The sequence below is a fragment of the Pseudorca crassidens genome, chromosome 8, assembly GCF_039906515.1.
Source record: "Pseudorca crassidens isolate mPseCra1 chromosome 8, mPseCra1.hap1, whole genome shotgun sequence".
Taxonomy (NCBI): domain Eukaryota; kingdom Metazoa; phylum Chordata; class Mammalia; order Artiodactyla; family Delphinidae; genus Pseudorca; species Pseudorca crassidens.
The window spans coordinates 41,977,763-41,991,385 of record NC_090303.1 but is presented as its reverse complement, the minus strand read 5'-3'; the positions used below and the strand labels follow the sequence as shown (position 1 = coordinate 41,991,385).

Here is a 13,623-nt window from a genome sequence, read left to right as displayed (position 1 = left end):
CTCAGGTTGTCTGATCTTAGCAAATGAAGGGATTGTCAAACAGACAAAGGTGGGGTTGCCCATTGTGAAGCATAGCGATTAGGAACCCCAAAGGCCAATGATGAAAGTGTCCATTCAAGCACTGATCGGGTACAAATGTCCAAATGGCTTTGAGATCTTACAATAGAAGGGTTTAATAATCCCCAGAAAGAGCAGAGGGCCTAAAATCTTTACCTAAGAGTTGACCCAGGGCAGCCTCCAGACTACCAGGCCTGCTAATTTTTCCAGGAGAGAAATTCTTTATGTGAAGGTACGTGAAAATCAGAAAGACTTGGCGGACCTGTCCTGCTGGTTAAGATGAGTGAGCCAGGCTCACAGAGCTGAAGCCACTAAAGGTTTAAATCATATCACCAAACCAGGCCCTAGGAGCTCTTCAAATACACAGTGCCAGGGCTTCATTCAGAATCTCTGCGGATGGGATTCAAACTTGAGTGTTCTATATCATAACTCCTAGGTGGTTCTAATATGCAGCCAGTGAAAAACAGCTGCTGTAGTTTAAAAAGTTGACATTCTGGCTTACATATTTTAATAACTTGTGAGTTGGGTTTCCATGTTAAAGAAACTTGTAAGTTAGCTTTCTGTAATAGTAACCTGTGGATTAGCTTTCCATATTATAATAATTTATGAGTAAACTTTCTCATGAGTTTGACCCTCTAAATCTAATCTCTAATACGTTGATATTACAATAATGTTGAGGTTCAGACCTGCATCATGATGAGTTTCCCAAGGCCACAGCATTCTCTGCGTCCTCCTGAGCTACACTGTCAAATACAGCATCTGAGAGACATGTGGCTGTTTAGGTTTTGATTTAAATTTCCTAAAATTAAATAAAATTTAAAAGTTAGTTACTTGGTCACATAAGCCACATCTCAGGTGCTCAGTAGCTACAGGTAGCTAGTTACTACTAGCTACCTGTATTGGATACACGGATATGGAATATTACAGTCACAGAAAACTCTACTGGACAGCCCTGAGCTAGATAATGAAGCGAACCCTCTTTTGCAGATGCTCGGTTCGCTTTGTCCTTTTATCCCAATATGTATTTCACATGCTTTCTCTCAGTCTAAAGTACTTTATCCACTATTTGATGTATTAAATTACCCTTTATTTGACATATCAATAAAGAGGTAAAGGTATTTTAAAGGTGGGGAAGCACATCACTGAGAGAAAGCAGGAGAGCAAATGTTGGAACCATACCCATATTAAGTGGAGCTGGCTAAAGGAGTTCGTGGCTCTTCTCAGAATTGCCTATCATTTTATATGTGTTTCTTCCCTATTATCAAAAAGTAGTCTTACCAAAGGCATAAAATGCGTTGAAGTAAACACACCATAACTATGAAGCTGTACTTCACTTTAACAATTTCTTTCCATATGCTTGAAATGTACTGATTTTTTTTACCAGTTAGGGAAAGGAAATAAGACACAAAAAACTACTGAGTAATTAAAATTTTATCTCTTAGAACCTGGAAGCTTACTCTGTTTTTAGTGATAAAAGAAGCAGAGCCATTTACAGTAAAATAATTAAGGTAAGAATAGTGCCATGTCTCATTATCTATATAAAGCACTGCCGTAGGAGTTGGAAGCCCTGGGGTTTACATCCTCGCTTTGTGTTTATAAGATTTGGGCCTAAGGCAAACTCCTAACCTCTTGCAGCCTCATTTTCCTCATCTGTCAAGATGAACTTGGTTTGGGAAGTACATAAGACCCTCTATGTTAAATGTCGGTAGGACTTGACACCGGGGTAGATCATTTTGATCCCAGGTGACCTGGAGTTTTGAGTTATGTACTGTTCTTCCTCCAGGCCACGTATTATCCCCTCTTTTCTTATTGTTCACTTTAATTACTTACTGTAGAGTGTCCAAGCATCTCGACTTTTCTGTCAGACATCAGAAGGAGGGAAAATGCATCTTGTGTGAGCAAGGTTGCAAATGTTGGAACTTTGTATCCAAAATATGTGGGACTGGCTAAAAGATTCAAAATAAAAACAATTGCAAATGTGAAAATTCAGTAAGGATTATGAAAATACGGCAAAGTTTTTAACTGCTTCGTCCTTCTTTCTGAGAAAACAAATTTACACATAGGCCAACTTATGTTTTAAAACAAAGCCACAGTGGGTCGTATAGAAGAAACATAGAAGACGCTGAGGATGGTCTTGGCACAGGTCATGAAAACCCAGAAATTCTGAAGCTAGAGGATTGTGAATCTAAAGTTGGATTGTGTATTTGCTTTAATGATTTAATATAAATATCTTCTGAGTTATTCTGAATTGATCTCCTGTTGAAGGCAGAGTATACAGCGGGAAAGAAGGTCTATTTAGGCAGAGAACAAAATTGTATTTCCACAAATTTCCAACCTCTTTAACGTACTTGGAATAGTGACTTAACATTGTTAAGCGTTTCCGTTACGTTACTGACAAAACAGAGAGGAAAAGATATAGATGCTCCCATTTTTGTATTCACATCCCATCTATAATGCATTTTTTAATATTATATAATGCTGTGGTGAATATTCATTAAATTAATTTTTTGCATACATTTAAATTATTTTTTTGCATTTTTTAATATTATATAATGCTGTGGTGAATATTCATTAAACTAATTTTTGCATACATTTAAATTATTTCTTTAGAATAAACTACTAGAATAGAATAATTGGGTTAAATGATAGGTATGCTTTTAAGGTTTCTGTTACCTACTGGTCATCACTTTTAAGAATTTTCCTTCTCAGCAGGGTGCCTGGTAGAATACTGAATCTTTCCCAACACTAGATACAGTCAGTTTTCTCCTGACCTTTGACAGTTTTATGGGTAAAGAAGTATTGTTGCTCTATTATTTTACATTCTTCGGTAGCTCTTTCATGTTTGTTGCACCCTGTTGTATCTTCTCTTTAAGGGCTGCCTGCTCCCACAGCACTCTGATATGATGAGAGAACTTCTCTCTTTTGACCTGTAATGCCCACAGCATAGGCAGAACCAAGAGGAAAGGGGAGTAGACAGAGAGGATTTGGAGAAAGATGAAAGCTACGTGGAGAGGAAGGTAGAGCACCATAACCATAGTGTATAGGATGCGTGCCACCTGTGGTATTTGCCGGCATTGTTCTGATCCGAATGGGAGAGATAAATGTGGCCCCTGTACAGTCTCTGCTATGAAGAAACTTCTGCTTTATCTCCAGAGACAAGGCCTAAACAGTTAAGTGAAGATCTTTTGAAGTACCTAGAAGAGGCAGTACAGCCTGTTAGTTGAGAACACACACTCTGGAGCCAGAGTTCAAATCCCGACTTTGTCACTTACTGGCTGCGTGACCTTGGTCAAGTTACTTAGTCTGTTTCTTCAGGCATAAAATAGGATAATAACGGTGCCACCTCATAGGCTTGTTATGAAGATGAAATGACTTAATAAATGTAAAGTGCTTAGAATGGTGTCTGGTACATAGTAACATATAAGCATTGGTTATATTAAATTTTTAAAGTACTTAGTGTGGCACATAATGGACTTGAAAAGTGTTAGCTGAATACATGCACCATAGTAAAAGGCAATAAATATATAAATAGATTCCAATATCTGTGGTTTAGACAAGTGGGGTACTATGTGTTAAAGGATAGTTTTCAAAGAAGTAAAATCATGAATCTCAGACAAATATAAAATAACCATGTCAAAGATGTCATATAAGTAAGTCATTCACTAAGAAAACAACTAAGATATTATAGTGAGTTCAAAGATGATCCAAAGAACAGACAAAGGTATGGGCAATCAGTGTTGAAATGAATTTGCTAGTAACTGCAAAACTGGCCTCTTTCACATGGCAGAAATTAGTTTCATCTCCACCAGACAAAATGCCTGTGCATCTCTGTGGACAAAATCATTTGCTGCTATCAGTCTTCTACTGGATTAAAATATAACTCAAAGAGAAGGAAAGGTGCAGACCTCTGTAACATCAGATCACCAGAAGGGTCCTTTAGACACCATCCATGGAAAGAATCTTTTTGTCCATTTCAAAGACTTGCCTAGTTTCTCTTGATTTAGGAAAGTATGCAACCAATTATTCTAAAAGTTACAGAAATGGCATTAAAGGAACCTATACCAGAATCTCAGTCTCAACACTTAGCAGCTTTGGGAAAACAATTGCTTTGCCTCTTTGAGCATCAGTGACCTTTTCTGTAAAATGATAATAACAGTATCTGGTTAATGGGAGCTCTTATAAGATTTAAATTACATGTGTCTAAAGCTCCTGATCCAGTGTGTGACTCATGGTAGACATCCAGTTAGTGGTAACTATTACTGTGCTAATTATAATTAACTGAATCAACCAAAGAATAATTGTTCAGTTTTGCTTCTGCCATAGCCAGTCTACCTAGGTAGCAGTTACATAGAGCATTAGGTACAGCCCTGGGGAAGGAAAGTGCATGGCTCCCAGTGGACATGGGAAACATGAGCTTGATTAGAGAAGGCTACTTGGTAGATGCTGGGAAATAATGCCAAGTAGGTCACATCCAGCCTCTTGAGGAGCCTTGGAATCCAGAGAGAAGAGTTGGGGCTCTGTCAGTAAGCATCCAGTTCAGAATCATCTGGAGTGCAGAATCCTGGGCTTCACCCCAGATCCACTGACTTAATAGCTGGCAGTTGGGAATCTGTATTTTATCAAGTTACTCAGATGTTGCTTGAGCACCTTGAACCTTAAGAATCACTGCTGCAGATAAAAGATATAAATCTTTATCTGGAGTCATATTCTTGAAGCATTGGAGTAAAGTGAAATAAGATGGGCCTTCCAGCCATTGTCCAGGATAACTTTCTGGATGAAAAGATGAGGGGGGACTGAATGCAGGAGGGAATTGACAGGAGTAGGCATATGCCGTGACTTGGGTGATGAAGAACTACATTAGGGTGGGGATGAATGTAGATAGGAAACAGTGACTCTAAACATCATCATAAAGAAGGAGAATTTAATGACTAAGAGGCTAGGAGACTCAAAGTAGAGGACAGGAGGTATTCAAAACTAACGTGATTTTAAGTCCAGGTGAATAGAGGAATAGAGATTCACTGACACAAACAGAGCATTGAGAATGGTCAGTTTTGTGGAGAGATAAGGTAAGTTTGGAGCATGTTAGAGGATGCTGGTACTTTTAAGTAGAGATTTATAGAAAATAATTGAAGGAAAGGGGGGCTCCAAGCTGGAGTGGCAGGACTTGGCTAGAACAACAGATGAAACTTTCATGGAACATCCTGAGATAAGGATTCTCTCTTCGGCTTCTTCTTTAGATTGTCAAAGTATATGTTATTTCATACACAAAGGGTTACATGAGCTAAATGCTCATCACTTGAGAAACCTAAAATGGGTTTTTAAATTTAGACATTATCCTACCTGTAGAGAAAAAGAAAGGCTGTATTTACAGTTTATTTCAAAGATCAAAATGTGTGGCATAGTTGATAAGCTGAACGTATTAAACTATTTTCCTCTTTCTAGGAAGGATGTAAAGTTTGTAAGGGTTGTGCAGGGTGGTTGGAAACTCCTTTGTATGTCCCAGTGAGGTGTTTGGTAAATGCTTAGTTGATGAACTGAATTTTAAAATGATATCTGACAATATATAGCCTCCCTGTACCTCTGGAGTTAAGCCTGTTTCTGGTAAATTCCCTGGGTTCAATTCCCAACTATGCTACAGTCCTTTGAGAGGCTAAGATCCCTAGCTAATATGGGAATTGTTGTCTGAAAATTAAAAGTTCGAGTATATCCCAAATCTCAGACTTAGTCCACTGGGAGACTTCCCAGTATTAAATATGTCCTTAACCCAAACTGTTGATTCCAAACTACTGTCTTGGTTGAAGTAGAATTTCTAACGGGTATATGAGACCTTTCACTGCTCTTATAAATTACACATATTTCTACCAATGTAAAACTGTTTTTTAAAAATAAGCACTTTTGGTTGTATTTTAATTTTTGTCTTGATCCTACTTTTAGTAAAAAAAAAGAAAAACTATATTATAATCATTTAGTGTGGTCAGTAATTAAAGGGTTTTATTGATCACTGTATAAACAAAAAGATGGGCATATTCTGAGAGGAAATAAGTCTTTAATGTATTTCTAAACTCGAGGCTGTGGCATGCTCATGCAAGGATTAGAATTTATATACATTTTTATTGTTGTCTGGTATTCAGCAGTATATATTTTCACATAATGTATTGTGAGGAATACTAACTATAAAGCACATTATGCAAGGAATCTCATTGTGTATTAAATATTTATTGAATCTAAGTGAATAGCTTCTTTGTATTTTCTAAACTTGAATTTATATCTATGTATTGTTATAAAAATCCCATTGTTTTCAATAAATTTATATTTGATTCCCATCCTTAACATCCTATGATATTTGTCAGTTAATTAAATTAATTAAGGTGCTTTATAGACTTTTTTTGTGATTTTGGTGTACAGAAATTCAAAACAGATTCAAATGTATTTTCTACCAAATGCTTTACTTGAACTTTTGGATTGCATCAGATATGCAAAGAATAAATAAATGCATTCATTCATTCAACATTCATTTATTCTATGCCAAAAATACAGCAGGAAACAAAGCATGGTGTGGTTAATTTACACTTTCGTCTAAATCAATAATGATCATAGTACCCTACCCTCAGATAGTAATTTTGACCAAGTCTTTGTGATAATAAATTAATAAAGCCTATAGATTGCTGCTAGAGGCAGAGGTCATGGAAGAAATTCTGTTGTAGAACTGAACGTAGAACTCAAATTTTAATTAATTCCTCCTAGATTTCAATAATACGGAGACCTACACTTTCAAGTTTGGGATTTCACTTTCTCCTTCACATCACCAGCAAACTCACTGTTTACTAAATGCCATTGATTGATATGACCCATGGTAAAAGGACAATTTAATATGACTGGTGAGACATGTCTGAGCCTGGTCATTTTGATTGCCAATATTTTATAATCTATGACTTTAGAAATGTAAGCTGTTTTACTTTTTTTTTTTTTTTAACTTTGCACCATTAATGAGAGGTCTTTATCTTTTATTTGTGTACTTTTTTTCCCAGGTTTTAGGGGAAAAGCCGGAGCTTAGGGATGGAGAAGAGGATGACGACATGATAGCAGATATAACTAACAGGAAAATGGCTAAACTCTACATGGTGGGTTCACTGTTAGGGAGTTCTGTTGTTTTTACTGGACTGGAAGCTGCTGGGGAGGCCTGTACTGGGAGGGACTCTTTGCTACAGATGGCATTTCTCCTCATTGCCCTCAAAGAGAAATGTGTGGGCAGAATCCGTTCTTTGCTCTAGCATAGTTATTTAAATTCCTCTTTCTCTTACTTTTAAAATTTTTATTAAAAACAACAAATAATAACTTGCTGTGATTTAAATAAAATTATATATTGTTGCTGTATTAGTTTGCAGCAATCTGTTTTGATACATTACATTCAATAAAATGTTTCCTTCATGAAGTAAAAAAACTTTGTAAGCTTTTTCTTATAAAATCTTCATAAGCTATAAAATCATCCCCTTATTTAAAATATCCTGTTTAGCCATCATGAAGGCTTTCTTTGTTATGAGCACAAGGCTATCAAATCAAACCGCTGGAAGGAAACAGGGTAAAAACTGTCCTGGGCGTTGGCAGACTTAGTTCCATGTCAGCTCTGTGGGAAGGACTGCCTGGGTGACCTTGGGCAAGACATGGCCATTCAGGGTCTTAGTTTTCTTATCTGAAAAAAAAAAAAGAGAGAGAGAGAGAGATTAAATTAGAAGATTACTCAGGTTCCTTCCAACTCCACAATTTTATGATTTTATTGCTGTTGAGGGTAACAAAATCCACAAGATGTAGCAGTCGAGGAGACGGTTCAGATGGGATCCTTCAAGTGTTCCCTCCCCTTGTAACTTTCTAAGCATGTGATTTGGAGCAGACCTTAATCTCCCTGCAGAACTGAATAGTTTTCTCATCTCTTACAAGAAGGGATTATATTTGCTGCTCTTTAAAGGGACCTTCTGGCTCAGACACGCTGTGATTTTAAATGAAGATCAAGTTACTAACTTGTATAGAATAACTTCCTTTTTGTAGAATGGGAGAGGAAGTAGATTCTTTTCCTCCTAGATGACAAAGGAAAATGTGGTTACCACTCCTAAATACTGATGATTTTAATATAAGCCACACAGAAATTGTTATTCTAAAGACTTTGTTGCTGCTTATTTTTTATTACTGTTTCTAAAACCCAATTGCAACAGTTTAACAAATATCTTTTATGTCACATCATCAAATAAAGCTGTTCTGCTTCTTGGACAGCATTATGGGACAAGGGAAATATTTTAAAATGTGAACATGTTAATGCTGAAACAATGCTCCCTCTAGTGGATCTTTAATGTATTGCATACATCTAACTCTAAAGTTCTTTTGAAAATACTTTAATTTGGGATTGCTGAACAGACCTGGGAAGCAGAGTCACCTAGGTGATTTCTAAAAATACAGAATTCAAGCCCTACCACAGTGCTGCAAAACCCCACCACTGATCTAGGTAGGGCCCTCAAATCTGCATATTTAACAAGTGCCCAGGTGGATTACCTTGCAGCCTACTAGGCCTTTGAAAAACAATGAATTCTAACTTAGCAAATTTTGTAAGATCCCCTGAAACTTAAAAATATATATATTCTGTAGTCGTTTACAAACTTCAAGAGTCTAGGTAAGTTTACTTGTGACACAGTTTTATTTGTGACAGATGATATTTACTTTGATAATTTACACAAAGTATTTAAATAAATTGAGGTAAATTACAGGCCCCATATTGAAAAAAATCTGTAAGCATAAACTGTAATGTATCAACGCCTTCCTTAGCACAGTGTCTGGCATATGATAGTACTCAGTAAATGTTGAATGAATGAATGTTTAAGCTTCAGCTTTCTGTTTGTGTGCAGTGAGTGTAAGGTTATTACCTATTTAAAAGATTGTTGTATTCATAAAATTAAGAAATAATCTTGTTAAAGTTCATTGTGTGGTGCCTAGTCTATATGAAATCACCACAAACCTTATCCATTATTATTATCATTATTATTTTCTGTGTTGAAACTTAACTTTTTATTAGTAATACTTTTAACCCCAAAGGACTTTAAAAAAGCCTTTCTAAGGGTATAACTGGGTTCATGGGGTTTTTTGTTTGTTTGTTTCCTTTGAAATAGCTTTGTTGAGATATAATTTACAGATTGTAAAGTTTATCCATTTAAAGTGTACAATTCAGTGGTTTTTATTACATGTACAGAGTTGTGCAGCCATCACCATGATCAAAGAGTTTAGAACATATTGATCGTCCCCAAGCAAGCTCATGATTTTCATGTTAGGTTTCAGATGCCAGTGGCTCCATGAAATTGAGCATGGTGGCAGAAGAAAGCCCCTTCTCCATGGCGATGCTGCTTTCTGAAGAATGCTTCATTTTGGACCACGGTGCTGCAAAACAGATTTTTGTATGGAAAGGTAAACAGTGCCATTGGTATTGTTGACGTACTTCAGATTTATACATTTTTCTTCGGAAAGGTCAATAAAACATCTTTTCTAACTTAAAAAAATCTTACGTTTCTGCGTGATCTGTAAAATGCAGACATCAAACCTATATTTTCTTCCTACCAGCATTATTTACCAGGGATGATGGGGAGAAAGAAAGCCTTTGGGCACTATAAAAAGAATCTTTTTTATACCGAGTGTTCATTACAATATTGTTAAATATATTTAGTATACTAGGAAAATTTTGCTATTCTTTCAGGGTTGTAGTTAAATTCAATTATAATTCTGTTTAGTTTTTGGTGAACAAATATTTCTTAATCATATAATACCTTGCTTCTCTGAAATTCTGTCTCTTTCATATATCTTGCATGTTAGGTAGAGATGCTAATCACCAGGAGAGAAAGGCTGCCATGAAGACAGCTGAAGAATTCCTAGAAAAAATGCATTATTCTACTAATACTCAGGTATGTGTAGAAATGAACTGGCTAGAAAAAATGTTTTTAAACATGGGAGCTCATGACATCGCCACAAAACTCATGAAAGAATTTGGTTCAAAATAACGTATGCACGGAAGTCATTCTCACGTGTGTGCCATGCTGTATCATGCGTCCCTAGAACTACATCTGTGTGGAGGATGGAATTTTGCAGAAATTGGAGATCAGACCTTCCACGGGACTTTGTGATGAGAATAAGAACACATCCACTTCCTCCATAGCCTTTAAGTCAAGATGATCGACCACAATTGAATTAGCTGAGAGCATTTATCAGTTATTCCTTAGAGCAATTTGTATAGACATGGACTAATGCCCAGAGAATATTTGCCTTCATGGAGATCAACATAGACACTGGATAGTTGCTCTTCTTTTCTGAATTGCTCAGCCTCATCTTTGCTCTTCGTTTTTATGTCCTGGCATAAGTAACACAACGAGATCATTTCTTTCAGGTCACAGACATCTTATGAACCTAGTGTAGGAAAACAGTCAAACTTATTTGACTGTAATGATAACATACAAAATAACTTTATTCTTCTCTCAAACATTCAGATTCAGTGGCAATTACTTTAGCTGTAAGAAAAAATAAAAGCCAGGTTGCATTGTTTTAGCTTCGTGTTTGATAACCTTCCCTTTTGCATTCAATTAAGGATCCCAGCTTCCAAGTTTACATCTGTCATCACAAAAAGCAGGATCATCTTTGCATTTCCTCAGTTTTTTTCTCCACTACTAGATTAATGTTTTTCCTTGGTCTCTTACTTTTCTGTTGATAATTATTATTATTTTTTAAATTTCAGATTCAAGTTCTTCCAGAAGGAGGTGAAACACCAATCTTCAAACAGTTCTTTAAGGACTGGAGAGATAAAGATCAGAGTGATGGCTTTGGGAAAGTATATGTCACAGAAAAAGTGGCTCAAATAAAACAAATTCCATTTGACGCCTCAAAATTACACAGTTCTCCAACAATGGCAGCCCAGCATAATATGGTGGATGATGGTTCCGGCAAAGTGGAGGTATTTACATGTTTTTGTTCATTTGTTTGTCCTTGTCAAGCCCATTTATGGCAAGATATGTGGAAATATAACTTCAGGAAACTACAAACTGTGTAAATTGTGAATTTTTATTATTAATAAAAATGGTTCAAGACTGTATATTAAACCAGGGAGTTTAAAGCTGGAAGAGCTGTTGTCTGGCCTTCAGTCCTAATGTACAGTGTGTGTGCTGAGATTCTAAGAAGTTAGGCGATTTGTGCAAGATCACCTAATTATCACCTTAGAGGCCTCCATGGAACCCAGCCATCTCCATCTTGTTTCCTGGTCCAGAAATGCTCCTGCTCTTGCAACTGGCATTGTCCAGTGAGGGCGCCTTGCTCCAAAAGCACCCACTACATAAGTTTGTCCTTCCCTTGCACCGTAGAGGCAGTCACAAAGGCAAATTGGGCATGTGTCATGTGCCAAAATCACAGATATTTTTAGAGCATTCAAATTGAGTTTGTTTGTTATTGCTTTTTTTTTTTTTTTCCCCCCCGGCACGCGGGCCTCTCACTGTTGTGGCCTCTCCCATCACGGAGCACAGGCTCCGGACGTGCAGGCTCAGCCGCCATGGCTCATGGGCTCAGCTGCTCTGCGGCACGTGGGATCCTCCTGGACCGGGGCATGAACCCGTGTCCCTTGCATCAGCAGGCGGACTCTCAACCACTGTGCCACCAGGGAAGCCCGGTTATTGCTATTTTTTGACAAAAATTGTTAAAACCCTCCTAAGAATTCTCCCTAACTAAAATCTCTTGACATTTAATCTGCTGTTGGGTCATCTAATTTAAGGGAAACTGGATAATGTCACTTCCATTCTAGAATACGTTGCTGGCTTTCCACAGTCTTCCTGGGAACGTCCATCCTCAGGTGGGCCTCCTGGACCTCCATGATTGACCCTTGCTCTCTGCACCTCAGCCTTCCACAGCCTTGAGCACTCTTCCCCTCTGCCATCAGGCTAACATTCCCATTCCTCCTTTGTAACTCCGTTAAGTTACAAGCTGCCCCTCTTCCGAGAAGCCTTCCCTCCACACTGAAATGACCTTTCTCTGTGCTCAAGCCATAAGTAATATTCTTCATAGAATTTATCATATAAGTACCACAGAATTGTTCATTTACTTACAGGTTTCTCCTCCCAGACCTCTTGTCAGTTCCTTGAGGGAGGGAATTGAATAATTTATCTCTCTATTCCCAGAGCTTATCACAATGCTTGAACCAAAGTATATAGTAAAAAGATTTAAAAGCTTTTTCTCTTTTCAGAGACATGAAGTGTGAATCTAAGCTGTGCAGGGGTTGTGGGAACTGCAAAGGGAGAAGTACCCCCCCCTCCGCCCCCAACCATGATGGCTGTCAGAGGGGTATTAGCTTCTGGGGCTGGGTCTGTCTCCTGCTCAGACATCCTTTTCTGGAGCTCAACACAGCCAGCAGACCCCATGGCAAATGTGGCTCCCAGCACCAAGTGTGTCCCAGCTGCAGTCTCCACGTTAGGGCACAGCATCTCTGAGATGCCCTCCCATGCCATCCCAGGGATATTAACATCCAGGGCTTTCTCTAGGTTTTTGGGTTTAGCCAGGCCATGCTGCCGTTGTTCCTCTGGGATGGCATGGGAAGGCTGCTCTCTGAAAACTCTGCACTGCTCTTCTGCACTTGCTTATCTCCTTATTTGAAAGCAAAGGGTCCATCCTGAGCCTCCCCAGGACCCAGGCAGGACGGTGCTCGCACACATAGTGCCTGCAGTCTCTCACTCAAGTGCTACTTTCCCGTTTCATTTACAACTCTCATCTCTCCAACTTTTAATCTTTAATTAAAAGTGTCTTTAATCTGTGACGAGGATAAGGAAATAGAAAATAACTAGTTCTGCCTGCTTTTATCTTAATCAGTCTCATGCCTAGATGGTGGCTTTTGAAAATAGAAGTCATGCAATTGGTATTTTTATTATTTGGTCACAATCTGCCACTCTTACCTGGGAAAACAATAGTCTCATGGCTTAAAACACAGGGAAAAAGAAATTTAAAAAAAATTACTTCCAAACTGATGAAAAATTTTATGTACGTTAAGAGATGTATTTCTGAGCGAAATATTTCAGTTTGTTATTCCACTAGAGTGTCATGTTATTTTCACTAATCGATCAAACAATATGTATTTATCGATCAACAGGCTCAGAACTGAGCTAAGTACTGTGAAGGGTACAAAAGAACTAGAAGGGCTTAAAAAGTCAATAACCAAATTGCCAAATGGATAAAAATTTCTTCCTGTTGCTTAATTTGTAAACTAGTTAGAAAAGTAATTTAAAAGTTCCTTAATGACAGATCTAAACCAAAATGTTTTTTAAACCTCTGAGAAGTATCATTAGATCAAGAAAATTTTGATTTGGGTACACATATTTCATTACTTTTAGATTTGGCGTGTAGAAAACCATGGCAGGATCGAAATTGACCGAAACTCGTATGGTGAATTCTATGGTGGTGACTGCTACATCATACTCTACACTTATCCCAGAGGACAGATTATCTACACCTGGTAAGTCTCCCTCTTTCATAAGATCTCAAGTTCCGTAGAGGTCACATTTTGCTCCA

General features: G+C 37.7%; 1 protein-coding gene across 2 annotated transcripts in view; it reads left to right on the top strand.

The window, feature by feature from the left end:
• Positions 1–13,623, top strand: part of SCIN (scinderin) — an 81,084-nt gene that overhangs the window by 38,279 nt on the left and 29,182 nt on the right. For both annotated transcript variants that reach the window (XM_067746262.1, XM_067746261.1), the window contains exons 5-9: positions 7,086–7,178; positions 9,369–9,501; positions 9,904–9,992; positions 10,817–11,032; positions 13,446–13,567. In XM_067746262.1, the coding sequence (XP_067602363.1) occupies positions 7,086–7,178; positions 9,369–9,501; positions 9,904–9,992; positions 10,817–11,032; positions 13,446–13,567 (653 nt within the window). The remainder of the gene's footprint in view (positions 1–7,085; positions 7,179–9,368; positions 9,502–9,903; positions 9,993–10,816; positions 11,033–13,445; positions 13,568–13,623) is intronic.